This window comes from Musa acuminata, chromosome BXJ3-7 (assembly GCF_036884655.1).
Source record: "Musa acuminata AAA Group cultivar baxijiao chromosome BXJ3-7, Cavendish_Baxijiao_AAA, whole genome shotgun sequence".
Taxonomy (NCBI): domain Eukaryota; kingdom Viridiplantae; phylum Streptophyta; class Magnoliopsida; order Zingiberales; family Musaceae; genus Musa; species Musa acuminata.
In genome coordinates this window covers 41,303,405-41,321,545 of record NC_088355.1, presented here as the reverse complement: position 1 = coordinate 41,321,545, position 18,141 = coordinate 41,303,405, and the positions used below count along the sequence as shown (strand labels likewise).

At 44.5% G+C, this 18,141-nt stretch overlaps 2 protein-coding genes and 1 pseudogene across 2 annotated transcripts; 2 read left to right on the top strand and 1 right to left on the bottom strand.

Annotated features, from left to right (window-relative positions):
- The first annotated feature begins 1,570 nt into the window (after positions 1 to 1,570).
- Positions 1,571 to 9,998, top strand: LOC135642966 (anthocyanin 3'-O-beta-glucosyltransferase-like; annotated as a pseudogene).
- Positions 9,999 to 11,031: 1,033 nt separating this feature from the next.
- LOC135643763 (acireductone dioxygenase 2-like) lies at positions 11,032 to 12,799 on the top strand. Its single transcript, XM_065161101.1, has 7 exons — positions 11,032 to 11,193; positions 11,343 to 11,454; positions 11,559 to 11,653; positions 11,757 to 11,871; positions 11,956 to 12,080; positions 12,442 to 12,509; positions 12,582 to 12,799. Exons 1-7 carry the CDS (start codon positions 11,176 to 11,178, stop codon positions 12,643 to 12,645), a joined length of 597 nt encoding a protein of 198 aa, XP_065017173.1. The 5' UTR covers positions 11,032 to 11,175; the 3' UTR covers positions 12,646 to 12,799.
- Positions 12,800 to 14,083: 1,284 nt separating this feature from the next.
- On the bottom strand, positions 14,084 to 17,545 carry LOC135642283 (calcium-transporting ATPase 7, plasma membrane-type-like). The gene has a single exon (XM_065158290.1). It carries the CDS (start codon positions 17,273 to 17,275, stop codon positions 14,201 to 14,203), a length of 3,075 nt encoding a protein of 1,024 aa, XP_065014362.1. The 5' UTR covers positions 17,276 to 17,545; the 3' UTR covers positions 14,084 to 14,200.
- Positions 17,546 to 18,141: the final 596 nt, after the last annotated feature.

Genomic DNA, 18,141 nt, shown 5'->3' with positions numbered 1-18,141 from the left:
TCGGAGAAGCATTTTAAGTAAAAGTTGAAGAGAGTGGAGTGTTTAAATCCGTTTGCTTCTAGCAGCAGCGAGACGCTTTGTGATTCGTGCGGATGGCGAGGACGGCGGATGATGGGCAGAGAGGCGTTCGTTTCGACGGAACGTATATTCTTACGGTGGCGTAGGAATATACTTTGGCACGGCAACAAAGAGATGCATCATGAAATTGATAGAAAGGGATAGTTTTATCATTAGTCATATCCAAAGGGATACCACTTCATAAATCATCGAACGAGAATGAGTATTAATCGTAATTAAGTAAACAACATGATTAGATAAGTATTAATATTTTTAAGTTCACAATCGTATTTTATTTTTTTAAATTATTTTCTTATTACTTTAAATTATTTAACTCACTAAAAATGAGCATTTATATGACATAATTTCCATGAAAATAGAAATCAAGAAGGATCTACACAAGATTTAGAGTCGATAATTACAAATCCGTGATGGTTACATCAATCTTCGATTCGTTGGAAGTTGGATGAGACTTGTATATGAAAGAGTAGAATGCTCAAGATGAAGTCTCATACACGTCTTTACGATGGGCCCCACACACACAAATAATAAAGCATCTTGTTCGTCGACACAAGGAACAATCAACGAGGAATGGAACCCTGACGCACAGTCGACCCAACGTTTTATGGGATTTGTGGCAATTTCGGAGGAAAAGAGAGGCAGAGTGTCGAAATCTCCGGAGGAGGAATCGAATTGGTGCGAGCCTAAAGAGAGAGAGAGAGAGAGAGAGAGGGTGGGGGAAATATTGTTGTGATGTGACCCGCGTCTTGAAATGAATCCGACCCATCGTGTTGGATTATTCTAATTTTAGGGGTTTATGCTCATTTGATAACTCTATTTGTGGTCAATTGATTTATAGATTTAAGATAATTATATATTATCTTATATAGTTAGTTATGTTTAGTGTTTCGATTCTTATTCTTAAAAAAATTATATTGATATCTCTATAATTATGAAGGTGAAACTTCTAAGTCTATTTACCTTGACGACGTTAGTTTTATCGATGAAAATATAAAAATAAATGGTAAAAAAAATTTTAACATTCAGTGGCTCGTGACATCGTTGGTGGTAAACAACGGTGCCATTAGCGTTGATGCCAACGTAATTATCTGGCCACCTCCAATGATGATAAGGTCAACTCTCATCACAACGCCACCCACCTCCATGAGGAGCACGTCACAGATCTCATCATCACCACCTTGCACCGCTTTACATCTATGTCGACATGCACAATTGTCGAGAGGCAACTGCATCGGCATTGATGCAGATGGTGGTAGCCGCCTCACCGCTGATCTATTGGGTGGATCCTAATCTTGACCTCAAAGCTCCTATCGCTCTCCTCGCTGCCACGTCAATTCTAGCATCATATATCGTAAAGTGGCTCTTTTGTCACTCTACATCTGCGTTGGCATCGGCACAGTTGATGAGTGACATAAAAGTCACTCGACATTTGCATTAACATCGACGTAGATGTAGAGCGACGTACGCTCGGTATATACGTCTGCACCGATAGATGGAGGGACTCGAGGATGGTAGGGGAGAGGCCACAATAGATAGTAGACGTGGAGGCGAGGGTGCCACTAACGCCATTAATGGTAAAGAAGAGATAGTAATGGCCACGATAAATGAGGTAGAAGCACTAGAGGAGGTAGTGATAAAGGAAGATGAGGAGGAGAACGATGGTAGAGGTAAACATAACCTTGCCACTATGGTGGAGGTGAATATAACCTCTACCTCCACCGGCACTTCTACCTCATCCATTGCAACCGTCGTTACCTCCTCTTCGTCATCGACGACATAGGCAGAACCCTTGCCTCAGCATCTGCCATATGTTGTGGCCTCCACCCTACCGTCCTCAAGTCCCTCCACACTGACGTAGATATAGAGCGGTAAAAGGGTTGCTCGGTAAGAAGTAGTGTCGAAATTGATACGACAATGGGGGGAGCAACAAAATCTCTAACAACACTAGCTTCAGGTCAAGGCTGAGATCTATCCAATGAGTTAGCGGTGAGGTGGCTACCATCGTTGCTATAAATGTCGTCGTGGCTACTACTATCTACATGAACACCAACATAGTGTTGCTCAACAACTATGTCAACGTCGATGCAAATGCAAAGCAACGCGGGGCAAGCGACGATGAGGTCGATAGTATGCTCCTCATGGAGGCGATTGGTATCATGGTGAGAGCGGATCTTATCATTGTCGAAAGTGGCCAAGCAACTACATCGGTGTCGTCATCTACCACCACTAACACCATTTGCTACGGAACATTAAAATTATCTTTTTGTTATTTGTTTTCATATTTTCGTGAGTAATATCGACATCATTAGGGTAAATAGACTTGGATATTTCACTTTCGAGTATTAATATAACTTTTTAAAATGTAGAGATCGAAATGGTAAAGGTCGCTAACTATATTGGGTAATATGTAATTAGCCATATAGATTTGAATAGTTTTGAATGAATTAGATTTCAAGATGAGCTTCCATTTATTTGTAGTTATTATCGTTGAACCCCCCCAAAAAAAATTACATATTTATTTGGTGACCGATTTTTATTTCTTGATAATTATTTTTTCTTTCAATAATGTGTATTTGATTTCTTCATAAATCTATTTTCTTTCCTATGAGTCCTAATTACAGCTGGACTTGTTCTTTTTATGATACAAAATGATGATTCACTCAATATTTTGCAAGGGAGAAATAGAAAATTTTGGAATAGTCCGGATGAGATGAAGACGCACAAGTAGCATCGCCGAGAGCATCACTCACATTGTTTCATGCACCTTTACCAACATTATTGCAAATCAAGAAATTTCTTTTGTCGATAGATTTTTTACTTGCGTTCAAATAATATAAGTGAAGTCGAACCCGATGTCATTTTGTGTCCTATATCTTGTAGTTTACCTCGGCAAGAAAAAATAATCTGATGCAAGAAAAAAAAAATGTTTTCCTTTTTGATGAGTAGTCAAATGATGATGTATTCATCTCAACTTTAACTTGTTCGTAGAGCATGATGCATTGGTATCTCTGTAATCCACATGTCTCTGTCGTCAAAGATGATGTTAAGATCATGTCAATCTAGTCATTGGCACTAGAAGATGTTAATTGTCATTTTGTCGTCTGATTCATGATATTAGAAGATTACATTTATCACCAACAATTTATCTATATTCTTTTAATTTTGAGCACATCAATTATAAAGAAACTCGTTTCTATCCCAAATTCCAAAATGAGATCTCTTTCCTTCTTCCAAGGGATTTTGACTTTTTATCTATTCTCCATAAAGAATGTGATCTTATTCTCATTCTCCTTTCGGGAGAACTCCTCCAACATGAAAGAGAGATTCCACCTCTACTTCACTCAAAATCTCTTCTTTAAGCATTATATGAGTATTATGGATCAACTATTGACACCCATCTACGTTTGTCTCGTAAGTAAATCTCCAACGATCTGTGATCTACAAAATAGAGTATGATCAGAATCTACCAAATATCAGATGGATAGAATCATACAGTATAAAACTGAGCCTAGATAGCTCCATCACAATCATAAAGACCATATATATATTCTGTCAATTGATTTTTTTCTTGCCATCGTATTTTATAAGAATTGAAACTTAGGTAAGTGTTTTATCAACATGTGTAGCAAAATAACATATCTAATTTAGCTCTTTCATGTTTACTATAACTAGTTATTTCAGTTTTCTATTGGTTTTTTTAACTATAACCTCAACTCTATTCATTAGTTAGAACAACATATGACTTATTTGAAATGAATTGAATGAAAAATTGATAAAAATAAATATTTCTCTGATATTCGGGGTATTCTATAGTTTTTTCTCACATCAATTGTCAATTATTGGTCATTGAGATTTATGGATAATTCAGATTAATATATATATATATATATATAATTTCCACTCTAATTTCGTGAATTATCCATCGATAGAGATGTGAGAAGGTGTTTGAGCTACCAATTAGGGAGGAAACTTAATTCACTTAGACTAAAAGTGATATGGAAATATTTGGTTTTATAGTAGCTCAATAAGTTATAATCCTGTCAGTAGTGAGAGGATATGACCATCAATAAAAATAACAATCCAAGAAATATTTTGAAAATGACATGATAGAGAATATTTCATATTCTCATTCGCTCATTTGTTATAAAAGGCTATCTTATGCACATTAATTGATATCGATTATAATTTACTAAAATTAGTCCACCTTTGTTAGCTACTGACTTAGTGTCGAGAGAACTATACGGAGAAACTTATTCGATCTTTATCTTTGTGTAGGCTAATTGCACCTGAGTTTAAGTGACTATTTAGAATCTTTTTTTTTTCTAGTCATATCAAACTTTTTTGTATATAGAATCTTGAACTAAGTCAAGTTGACTTAAGCATCATCGATATTTATTCTATCAAAATATTATTCGGATCCAATTGTGAATTTGAAGGACATGAGAAAAAACAATTAATACCCTCATAAATTTGCTAATTTAAATATTTTTATTTTTTTCTTGATAAAAAAATCTTAGAGGCCGTCTAAGAAATCTCATCGTTATCATGCATTTAATTGAGTTTTCTTTTACTAGAATCGCTACTTCTTGCCTTCCAAATCATTCACCGTCACGAAGCTAAAAATGTCACCAACCTAACCATTTATCGAACCTAAAGAAATTGATGCATCGTGAATATGATATGGATTTTTAAGTCCCAACAAAATTATTAAGATCACGACATTCCTTTACAATTAAACTAATTATTAATCCATTTCTTCGTTTATCTCAAGCATGACTTTTTTTTTTATTAGACTAGACTCCATGTTTGTTTTTGGCTTCCTATAATATACAACTCATCGGAGGGTTATATATTCACATCTCTATCGTTATCGTTATGAAAGTAAAATATATAATCTATTTACTCTAATAATATCAATGTTACAAATGAAAACATAAAAATAAAAATTAAAAAATAATTTTAACATTCAAATTAATGGTAATGAATTATGACACTACTAAAAGTCACGAATAGTTATTGTTGACGAGGAAAACAATACCATGTTATTTGATCACTTCATGAGAAACACGTGTCCCCAAGTCCTCAGGATTGGTCGATTTGGATTCTCTTCTTCGGTCAATGCGTGCATGTTATAGAGTAACGAAATCAATAGAGATGAGGAGCTGTGGACGCCGTTTGTTGCGGAGAAGACATCTATAATATGCTAAAGATAACAAGGCCTATTTAATTGCTATTTCACGGCTACATCTCGCGCTCTAGTCGAATAGAATCTCCTCAATTGCTTCCTCGAATTTGACTTTTGACTATCATTTACGAGAAAGAGTTGATGACGACAACGAAGACGAAGCTGAACCAATTCATATTGCAGGCGTATCTAAGAATTGTGCAAATTTACCCTCACCACTCTTTGTGTTTTCGTTCCTCCTCGGTTCTCATGGCATGAAGAGCTTGCTGCCGCACTCGCATCGCCATGCCTCCGGGTAGTACTCGAGTGGAACGCTTCGGCCCGGCTGGATCGCCACGTGAACCGGCCGGCAGGGGAAGCACCGGCCGCAGCGAGCCCGGCAGGTAGGCGGCGACGACCCAGGGCCGGCTAGTCGCCTCCGAGCTACCCAGTTCTCTCTTTCCGAAGGCCTCAGCCCTGTGTCTCCCACTTCCTGAGCAATTCCTACCAATGCACTCCCTATAAATCAACATCAGACGGGAACCAAGTGGTTAATAGAGCTAACATGACTTCAGAAAAAGGATAGAAATGGTTTTATGATGATAGAGCACTTCATGAACATTTTTCAGAGAGCACTAATGGCTTCTGGTGACGAAGAAGCAAGATTGGTGATGAAGGTTACGGCGTCGGTTTCTGGTTGATCTTTTCTCCCCTTTGGGAGGCAATAAGAAGATAAAAGAGGGGTCAGTTGTTGAGAGCACTGAAGGATCTATTATGGATAACCTTGAACCACGAGAAGATCGGAAGGAAGTGGCTACCTGGTGAAAGCAAGAAAGATGAGATCTAGAATACGAACACGCATGCAAGGTGGGATTTTTTTTGAGCTGAAGGCATCATAGTTCAGCAGAGACGTAGCTAAAGAGAGGAAAAGAGAGATCGTTGAAGAAACTAGAAACAGAGAGCGGAAACGGGATGTTGGCTTTGGTCAGTACTCAGTACTCTCACCGAGAGCTACGGCAAGGACGAAGAAGACGATGGCAGCGGAGAGACGGCGGCGCCGGTGCCGCAGAACGCCCATTGTCGAGCTCTTCGGCGGCTCAGCAGATCACGGCACCGATCACAGAGTCAGAGAGAGAGAAAGAGAGAAGGGGATGTCAAGGGAGGCGGCAGAGGTAGGAGTTCTTTTCATGCTTGGGAAGCAGTCCTGCAGTGAGCATTGGCGAGAGAGAGAAACAGAGATTTCTATAAACCATTTCTTGCTCACTGTACTGCATCCTTGCCTCGTTGGTTGCCTACTTGCTTGGTTTTCGACTAATCTAACATGATGTCCTTGTTTGCTGCCAAATATGAAACGTAATATGATGTTCTTGTTTCCTCTCCAAGTTGAGATGAGTGTGACAAAAAGAAAGCTGATATGAGCGTGTCAGAACAGAGTAGAGTTTCATCAATTCAGTGGCGACGATTTTGTTCGCAAACTATCGCGTTGTGGGACCAAATTTTGATGGCAAAAGGTCAAGTCGAGTGTGGCATTGTCTCTTCCGATTAAACCAAACCCTATAAAGTAAGATCCTTATCATGTCTGTCCTCTTTGAATCCATGAAGGCCAAAAAGCATCCTATATTATGCTTACATGACGACTATAATTTTGTTACTACTGAGTCATCGATTTATGCCAACGTTTACTTCTCTCCAGTTTCTCCATTAGCTTCTCGACTCTCATCTTTCTATGTTGAGACAAGTAACAGGGGAAGAGATGTGTGTCAGACGAAAGCCAAAGTAGTATGCATCGCCATGAACGAGGTTTGTTGTTGGAGGCGGAGAGGCCAGCGAGAATCCATGTCTCGCCAGGTGAGAAACAATCATTCTCGTGGAGGCAACAACAGCAGCAGAAAACCAAATGAGTGGATGCCTCGCAACTCGCAAGAAATGTATTGTTCTACCGAAACAGTAGCCTGGGTGAAGCTGATGTGTACGGTGCGAGAACGAGCAATATAGGATTCCCGCTGCACGCTACCCCATTTCCGAAGCCAGTTCGTGTCCCATCTCTTATTCATTTCGCTGTGCGGATGAATCGAGTGGGGTTGCGTCCCGAGTGCTGTCGCCTTTGACGGTGGCGTTGTGGCAGCGGCGAGGGGGGGAAGACAGACTCCTTGAACGGAACCGACTTGAAGAGAGAGGCGGAGGAGCTGTAAAGAGCTTTGACTCGCGCGGGTGTGTGCACGTGGATACTCTGTCTCGCACGGCCTCGACAAGTCAGACGGAGGATGAGAGGGAGCGCATGTGAGGGAGAGAGAAGAAAGAAAGGTCGAAGAATTATTGAGCCCCGTGTGGGGACGTCGTCTTCTTTTGGTTTCAGACAGGAAATGAAGTGGCAAACCCGAATCCACGGTGACAGGACGGCTAATTGAATGGCGTGGGACCCACGTCCCCAGGGTTCGCCTGCTCCATGTGAGAAGGCAGGAGGACTCGTCCGCCCACGGTATGCGATCAATCATTGTACGTGCTTCAAATGTCCATCTCATTCGAGTGTGGTTCCATTCAGTTCCTAACGATGATGATGACAACGCATGGCTAAGTCACCGCGGCGAGCTGAAGATGATACGTGTCGTACGTACCAAAAGGGATGCAGCTACGTATTTGATGTAGGTCGCAAAGTATACCTTGCACAGTTTGGTACTGTGCCTTCTGCTCCGGTCCTATCACTCGAACATTAAATGCACAGATTGCAATCTCCAACCTACGTAGTCGTATTGCGCTCAACTTCTACAGACTTTGCGTCGATCGTTCATGCGGAGGTAGGGCTACATAAAGCCTACGAGGACATGATGGAACGGAAGAATGCAGGGTGTGTATTGACCGACTCCATGGCAACTCAAGCAGGATCCCCATCCCACCGTCGACCACACCTTAGAGCTACCAAACCTTCGAATTTGCAGAGGACGTCAAACAATGCAGCGGATTCCTCCCGTTGCAAGCAGAGCGACGTTGGGAAAGAAGACGCAGCGTTGTTGCATTCTTGCTCGTTAGGTCTCAATCCAGAATCCCAAACCCTGTCGACCAGCTGATCCGGTTGCTAACATTGAAGGAGAAGAAGAAGAAGAAGAGGGGGCAATAATGGCGGACAGCGGAGAAGCGGAAGCAAACAAGACGGGGTGTAGTCATTTCATGGGGCCTTTCCTATCATATTTTGGCCACACCTGAAGGCTTTCTTCTCTCCTCTGTCCGCGTCGGGCCATATCTCCTTTTCGTACTCCATATGATGCTGAAGGAGAAAAGCCGCTGCTATGGGCACGGAGGACATCCCAGAAGACTATCCATTATCACTCAGTTTTCCTTCCCGCCATAAACGATGGGTTGCTTTCTTCTTTCCATTTTTGTTGAAATGTGAAACCCGAAGGCGATTGATACACGTCTCCCCAAGCACAGAACTAATTGTTTTTCTTATAGATAGAGTGCTGTAATTTTCTTATAGTTATTTCTTATATATATATATATATATATATATATATATATATATATATATAATGAAAGAAACAGTGATTAACTGCTGCAAAGGTTATGCAAATAAAATGTGAGCGGTGCAAATTCCCCACCTAACCTCAGAAAAGGCCGAAGGTCACATGTTTAACAGTCTTTCGTCCACAGAGAGAGAGAGAGAGAGAGAGAGAGGGAGAGAAGGGTCCTTCCCAACACGAAGCCTAGAATGTGACGAGGGAAAAATATTATGTGACAAAAGGTAGTAGTAGATGAGATAATCACGACGAGATCCTCCGTCGTGATCCTCAGTAGTAGATGAGATAATCTCGACCTCGCCCAGACCGCTCACGACGAGATCCTCCGTCGCCATCGTCGCCGACATCCCTTACTGGTGGACCACCGCCATCGCCGCCGACCTCGGCATTCCCCGCGTTACCTTCCATGCCGTCGGGGTGTTTCCCCAGCTCGTGATGAACAACCTCTTCCGTTTACGTTCAGATATCCAGGAGCGTCAGGTCGTCGCCGTCCCGGATCTGCCGGGCCGGCCCATCGAGATCCCGCGCGCCGAGCTGCCCGAGTTCTTGTTGGAGCAGAACCACATGAGCGACACATGGGACCGGATGAAGGAGGCGCAGCTGACCTGTCACGGCGTGGTGGTCAACACCTTCTACGGGTTCGAGCCGGAGTCCTGTGACGACTACCGTCGGGTGGATGCCCGGCAGGCCTGGTTCGTGGGACCCGTCGCGCTTGCCTCATGCGGCGGCATCGAAAGGGGTGGTGGCACGGCGGCAAAGGAGGATGGCGACCGATGCATGGCATGGTTGGACACGAGGGAGGAAGGGTCGGTGCTGTTCGTTTGCTTCGGGAGCTGGTGCCACTTCACAGCGGCGTAGCTCAGGGAGATGGCAGCGGGGCTGGAGGCGTCGAGGCAGCCGTTCCTTTGGGCAGTTAGAAAATACGGGGACGGCTCCGAGGAAGAGAGTAATTGGATGCCGGAGGGATGAGAGGACAGGGTGGCCGGGCGAGGCCTGGTGGTGAGGGGGTTTGCGCCGCAGGTGGCCATCCTGGGCCACAGGGCGTTGAGGGCGTTCCTGAGCCACTGCGGGTGGAACTCGGTTCTGGAGGCGGTCACGGCGGGGAAGCCCATGCTGACACCTGCCCTGATCCCATTGATCCAGTTGACCTGTTGAGCATTACCGTGAACCCGCCCGCATCAGCCCATTAGCAATCCAGCAATCCTATACCACAACATCCCACGGATCAACTCCGAGGATTTGGCCCAAGAATTGGGGACATTTGAGATGAAAATTTTAATCACATGTCAAGATCGGTGTTTAGTATCTAAAACATTTCTCCAGAAAAAAAGGAAGATAATTGGATAGCATTACATTGTGCACACCAAATCTTATATCAACCTTTAGACAGCGAAATCTCACCGGACCGTCATAAGTGACAAGCATGGACTGGCCGTTAGTTGTCTATATAGTATTCAATGCCACCGTTGTCAAGTACTATCAGTTCCCGACACGGCATCTGTGACCGCCCGTTCACACTGAGTCATCCAAAATAACCCAAAATCCGCTGCGCGTTCACACGGTGTGCTATGTATACGATTCTAAATACGAGTAATTTACTTATCTGAGCCATGTGTGGGGTCCGCATCGTACCCACCCTAGGCAGTAGGGTAATCGAGGAGGCACTCAGACACTGTGTTGGAGTAAAAGGCGACGAACCAAACGCCTGTAATCCACGGAATGGTGCTAAAATGGGTAGATAATAAAGAAAAAAGATTTGACCATGACTCACAGAATCATGTTAAAAATGGTACATGTTGAACAAAAAGATGTGACCATATCAAAACGTCATAATCTGAATAAATCGTATACTCGGAATCCATACAATCCAAAAAAGGACCCCACAAAAAGCCGCCAAAGCAGCTGGTACATTTCGGTTCTCAATTATTGGTGGGACCCAAGACACCGAGGTCGGCTTCGCGTTCACACGGAGCACCAAAATAAAGTCATTTATCGCCCCGAAATCCCACCGATTACTCCAATCAAATAAGTGCAAGAGAATGCGGGCCGATTTGGTTTCCTTGCGTTGTCAACCATTTGCCGCACGTTGTTGGTAGGTAATTAAACCGGAACGCGAGGAACATGTGAACGCTTTTGTTGGGGTGTCAACGTGCGTGCGGCAACCGAGGCTACATTTTAGATCCGTCACATATGGTGACACTTGTATTCTTGATCGCCATACACGCTGGCTAATCACTGCCGGCGCGAATCTCAAACATCGTGATCCTCCGTCAGTGGGTATGAACTAGAGAGGATCGCGACTCAACCTTCCTTGTCATCTCCTTCTTTGCCGATTGGTTTCACAGACACGCACTTGCTCTATAAAAGTCATAGCCAACGAAGGTACGTCTTCAGGTAAGACAGACGGAGAGAGAGAGAGGAATGGAGACTTTGTTTCAGGTAATCTATTTTCTGAGGTCCTTTTTCCCCTTCACCATCGTCATAGCAAATGAAGCATGTGTAATTTGAAGTGATGGGAAGAATGAAAACCCCACTGTGGTGATGCTTGATCTAATTAAAGGAATCAAATTCGTGGGGGTTCATTTCAGGATGGCAAGGAGGAGGTGCTGCAAGCGTGGTTTATGGACGATGGTGAGGAAGACCAGAGGCTTCCCCATCACTGCGAACCCAAGAAATTTGTGTCCTTGGACAAACTTGCAGGTTCTCATCATCGCTTTAGCTTCATGAACTTTCATCTCAGATTCACACTTAGGCAGCCAACTTGCTGCTAGAGGAGGTCGATCAGCTTACTCTTCCCTCCACAGATCTGGGAATCGTCACTTGGCGTCTCAATGCCGAGAATCACGAGAACGACGAGGATCTGAAAAAAATCCGGGAAGCCAGAGGCTGTTCTTTCGTGGTAATTGATGAGCTTCCCCTCTCCCTTTCTCTTTCTTCTTTCATCAAGAAGAATCACTTCGCGGATAGCATAGACTGGTGATTCATTCGTTGCTTCTCTACAGTACACCGTTGATATGCATCCGGAGAGGTTGCCAGATTACGAGGCCAAGTTGAAGAGCTACTTTCAAGAGCACCGGCACACCAACGAAGAAACCTCTTACTGCCTCGAAGGGAGTGGTACACAAACTCAACCTCTTTCATGTCCTACCTTTCCCGTCAGTTTGGCGCATGGTTATTACCTTGTGGTTTCTTTTGGTGAAGGGTATTATGATGTGAGGGACAAAAATGACTGCTGGATTCGGATAGCAGTGAAGAAAGGAGGAATGATCGTCATACCTGCTGGAATCTACCATCGTTTTACGCTGGACACAAGCAACTACATCAAGGTAAATAATATACAACATGTGTCGCTCGCTCTCCTTGGATTTTACGTACTTGTAGATATTTTGTTTTCGGATGATACGAGATCAACAACCAAAGAAGCACAGCGTCCTCCTCCTGATCTGTTCATAAGCATGTCCTGCACTCTGCTACCGTATAAAAGAATCTTCCTTTCCTGATGTTTGGTTTTGTACCCTAAAAATGAAGACTACTTGGAATAGAACAGTGATAATGTTGTCTTGATTTTGTAGATAGATTCCTTTCGCTTTCGAACAGAGCATAGATATATAATTTCTGACGGATCAGAGACCAAAGGTTGATGTCAGAGTCACCTGTGCTACTTCTGATGTAAAATATTCTTTGCAGGCAAATCTATTCTTAACCAAGCCAGTAAATTCATCATCAGATCGACCCGGTGATGACCTTTCTTCGAGGTATCATCAATAAATTATTTTTTTTGTATTTATTTTAATATTTATTTACTTATATTTTCTGAATACTTGTAGGAAGGAAACCTTTGAAACGTTTTTGAGGAAGGAAACTGATGAGCTTGGCGTCGAAGCTCGGTAATGGCGATGCAGCTAAACTTGTCACCCACATAACGAGTCGTAGATGATGAATAAGAAGCATTTTCATGAATTTTCTTGAAGTTGATGTCAGCTCTGCTCATCTATATATATTTCTTTGTTTCTCTTGTCAGTACATATAAGAAGTATTGACGTCATATGAGCATCGTAATATAATCGTCGAATAATAATAAATATTTATGTAACATCCTGATTAGTCTCGTATTGAAATGGGCAAGATTAAGATTGACTTATAAGTATCTGATGAGTGTATTATTATCAAATTTAACTTAAGTATTTTGATCAGTGGTTTAGACTGAACGAAGTTGATAGGTCAATTAGCCCATCAGGGTCAGGTCATGACATTTGGTATCAGAGCCGACCTAGTATTTGGACATGGTGAGGGGGCTCGAGTAGGAAAGAACTATTTATAGACAGAGTCAGAGGATTCATCATGATGTGGAGCCACCATTGAGCTACGCCTCACATGCACTATGCTAGGATCTGATTTAAGTGATTTAAGTTATGTTGGGCCTTGACGAGGACATCAAGCCTTTAAGTGGGGGTGATTGGAACACCCATGGTTAGTCCCACATCGAAAGTAGACAAGATTAAGATTGACTTATAAGGGTTTGATAAGTGTATTATTATTAATTATAGCTTAAGTATTTTTATCAATGGTTTAGATCAAACGAAGTTGACAAACCAATTAACCCTTCGATAATGCCAAATCATAATTTATTTTAGTGACATTAAAAAAATTAACTCCGATATTTGTTAGATTTCGTGAGACACTAAAGATACTATGATTCAAGGAATCAATGTCTAATTAACAGATGAAAACAGATAATATCGTAGTAGTGAGACTAATAAAATTGTATATTAAATTAAACCATATTATATAGAAATCAACATCCTATGAACATGGAAAGAGACAAGACACATTCACTTATCCCAATGGCTACATTCTTTGCCTCTATATCCCACAGATAGAATTGATCTTACAAATTATATTTTGATGTGTTTGTGTACTATACTATGAATTAATATCCAATTGGACCTATTTTTGTCATGTTTGTGGTACAGATTAGTAATTTAATTTATAGTATTGGTACTTGTAACGTGAGCACGACAAGTCTCTTAGCAAATAAAATATGAAACCAGCCATTTGTAGAAAGCCTATTTATAAATATATAAATTGATTAGCATTATAATATAGATACAAGAAATATTAATTTAGTATGTTTTTGTTGTGCTTATGCTGGCTGTACCATTCTCTTTAAAGGTCCAATTTGGGGTAAGGAATAAGTCAAAATCAGATTTGGGGTAAGGAAGTGACTTAATTTACAATGAATGTTTGGGTGAAATTAATAAGGTGATCCTTTAATTTCATGATAAGTTTCAATTTTGCTTAAGTTTCTTGACTTGGAAAGAAAAAAGAATAAATAAATGAAATCTGTGAAATGTAATCAAATGAATCAAATTTGAATACAGATAAATATAACCATTATGTAGGAAAAATAAAACAAATAAAATAACAAAAGAAGACATGCATGAATCTATAGACATGAAGGTATCCTACTCGCTCTAATGTGACGGATGACCAGCTCCAGAAATGGGGTGTCAGAAACCGGGATGCACTTGACGAGCCAACCGATCGGCCATGAGAAAGCCGCAATGCCAAGGCAGATCCCCCACTGTCCCCAATCCAACCTCACCGTGTCTGCAAATTTCCTCAAGAACTCCACCATCATGACTTGCAAGACTATGGTGACCGCCACTATCCCCAGGAAGAGCTTGTTCTGATGCATCCCCTCAAACACGTTCTTCTTTTCCAGCTTCCTCGAGTTGAATTCATTGAAGACTTGGCAGAGGACGAAGGTGTTGAAGATCAACGTGTTGTTCACCTCTTCGCTCACCCCAAATATGGACTCCCCTCTGAAGTGAAACACCAGCAGCACTGCAATCTGGAACGTGGCCTGTGCTGCCAGGTTCCTCCACATGATGTTGGTGATGAGCGGCTCCGTCCGCCCTACCGGCTGCTTCGTCATCAGCTCCTTGGTGGGTTTGTCGGTGGCCAAAGCCAGAGCTCCCATGGTGTCCATGATCAGATTCACCCACAGGAGTTGCACGGTCGTCAGTGGAACTTCGCCGGTGCTGATGGCGGACACGAAGTTGACGACCAGTGCGGCAATGTTTACCGTGAGCTGAAACTGCAAGAACTTTTGGATGTTGTTGTAGACGCACCTTCCCCATCTCATGACGGTGACCACCGTGCTGAAGTTGTCGTCCAGGATGACGATGTCTGAGCTCTCCTTCGCGACTTCGGTGCCTTGGACGCCCATTGACAGCCCCACGTCGGCTTCCTTCAGTGCCGGTGCGTCGTTCGTCCCGTCTCCGGTGACTGCGACGACATGGCCCTTTTCCTTCAAGCACTGCACCATGAGCAGCTTATCGAAAGGAGACGACCTCGCCATGACTCGGATCTGATCGACTTTCTCCATTCGCTCCTCTGCCGAATAATTTCTGAACTCCTGCCCTTCGACGACCGATCCACCAGAGTCATCGGCTCCAATTATCCCGCACTCGACGGCGATGGCTCTGGCTGTGAACACGTTGTCCCCTGTGATCATTTTGACGGCAACTCCGGCGCGCCTGCAAGCACCGATCGCTGATTCCACCTCGGGACGACACGGGTCTTTCAGGCCGACCAAACCCAGCAAGGTGAGCCCGTCGTCATCTAACCTCGGAGTCTCTTCTTGATCAACATGGAGATGATCCTCTGCTTCTGTGTCTTTGTAGGCAAAGGCGATGCACCGGAGACTAGAGGAAGCCATGCCTCTGATAACCTCCTCAAACTTCATCCTCGACTCAGCATCTATATCTCGGACGCTCCCGTTCCTGTCGAAGTAGTGCGAGCATCGAATCAAGATCATCTCGGCAGCTCCCTTCCAGTGTGTTATCGTTGCTCTGCTCCCTTCCTCTTGCACCAGAACTCCGCTTCGCTTCTTTTCGGAATTGAAGGCCTCGACATGAATGACGCTGCACTTCCTCCTCATTTCCCCCATGTCCATGCCAAGATCCAAGACTGCCCAAGAAAGAAGAGCCTTCTCGGTCGGACTACCTGAGATTTCTGGCTCTGCCGTTGCGTTAGCTCGATAGACGCTGCCAGTAGTGTTCAGCCCGACTGCTTGACGAAGCAACGAAAGAACTCTTGGAGCGACGAAGGGGGTGCTGCCGCCGCTGCCCATTGGACCGCCTTCTTCGTTGCCAATCCAAAATTTGGTGACCTTCATTTGATTCAGCGTCAGCGTTCCTGTTTTGTCGGTGCAAATGGTGGTCACCGAGCCCATCGTCTCGCAGGCTGAAAGCATCCGAACCATGGCGTTGTCCTTCATCATCCTCTTCATCGAGAAGGCCAACGTCAGCGTCACCGCCAACGGCAGCCCTTCCGGGATCGCCACCACGATGATCGTGACTGCATCCTGGAAAATACTCACGATGGCGCTGATGACATTGGAGGCGGTCGCCTTGTCTTTGTCGAACTTGGGCTGCCCGTTCTCGTCCTTGGTGCTCCCAGTGAAATGACGGATCATAAGCACGGCGAAGACTAGGACCGCCACCACAATACCGATCTTCCCGATGCTGGACGTCAGCTTGTCGAGCCGCTCCTGGAGCGGCGTCGCTTCCGACGTCTCTCGGGTGATGGTGCTCATCATCTCCCCCCACGTCGTGTCCATGCCGACCCCGGTGACGAGCATGGAGGCGTATCCATCGATGACCTTGACACCGGATGTGAGGAACGGGTTCTTACTGGCGTCGATATCGACGGGATCGCTCTCGCCCGTCATGCTCGATTCATCGATCTGTAGAGAATGCCCTTGGAGGAAGATTCCGTCGGCCGGCACCTGGTCGCCAATCTTCAGGAAGACGACGTCCCCGACGACGACGTCGGAGATGGAGACGTCCTGCCGGTGCCCGTCGCGGACGACGCTGACGTTGATGTCGTTGCATTCGGCGGACAATCTGTCGAACCTCTTCGTCTGGCGGAAGTTGCTAACCGCGGAGACGACGGAGACCAAGATGATGGCCAGGAAAATACTGGCGCCATCGTACCACCCTTCTTTGATTCCGTGCTCCTTAATGCCGAAGGCGAGAGAGACGATGGCGCAGCCCATTAGGATGAGAAGGAAGAAGTCGTTGAGCGCCTCGTAGAGGAACCGGAAGAATCCCTTGGGTTTCGGCCTGGGGTAACTGTTGGAGCCGAAGGCCTCCCTCCGGGCTCGGAGGTCATTGCCGCTGCCGATTATGCCAGCCTCTTTATCAGACTCCAGCGTACCGACGAGACCGGCGGCCCCGCCGAGGCGGCGCAGGTCCTCGAGCCTCCGCTCCTTGACGAGAGACTTGAGGCTGTCGGTCTCGACGTGGGAGAAGGACGGTTTCGATCGGTGATCGGCGTCATCATCGGCGCTGACCTCGAGGACGACGAAGGAGGGGCTGCGGAGCACGCTAGCGAACTGCTTCTTCGCGAGGGAGTATATGGCGCGGCAGGAGCAGATCATAGCGAAGGCAACGCGCCATCGCCTGTGGGGCACGCGGCGACCGGAAGCGATGAGAAACGTAGTGCAATCCATTGGCTAAAACAGAGGCTCAAAGCAACGAATGCTACCAAATCCAACGGGACGAGAAAGCTGAGATGAACATGCTCCCTCCGACTCCACGGTGCTTATATGGCCAAGGATTAGAGGAGCTGAGAGGAAGGGGGACGGAAGGTTCAGGGACGGTTGCCGGCCGCGGATAGGAGGGAAGGTGGAAGAGGCGTGAAGCCGCGCCCGTACAGTTACGCGGCCCACTATACCGGCCCCTGCGATCCAATTTGACCGAGATGTGGGTCGGCCTCAGTGTCGATGACAGTGTTGTTCCGATCCTTTTGGCGAAGCTATCCCAGCTAAGCAAACGACAGGAACTTGCGGAGAAGCCTCCTCCTCTATTTCCATTTGCAAGCATTTACTTGGGCATTTAAACGGCTTTGGATCATATGAACCGACGACGCTTCGTTGTTTTCTGCAGGGAAAGCACACCTTTATTCCATTATTCTATTGGCTCCACGTGTGTCATCGTGTACTAAATGAATCGTCTCTTATCATTCTATATTATGGTCAACTCGGTGTTCACTTTACGGACGCGGATCTTTTCGCGTTTGACCATCATCAGCCTCTTTCTCTGGTTCCTTCGTCCCCGAACAGCTTCCGCAGCAAGTAACTCACCGGCATCAGCCGCGACAGCGAGGGCGACTGAGGCGGTGCCAGGTGCGTTCCACAAAGGTTCTCTGAAAGGTTGCGTGAGTTGGAGATCAACTAAGATTTTTTCTAATTACACGAGGAAATATCATAGTTCCGTCAAGAAAAATTATTCCTTCTAACATATATAAATAGGGAGCATCATATCAAACATATAGATAATATTTTTTTATTTTATTCTTAACAGAAATAATAAAAGG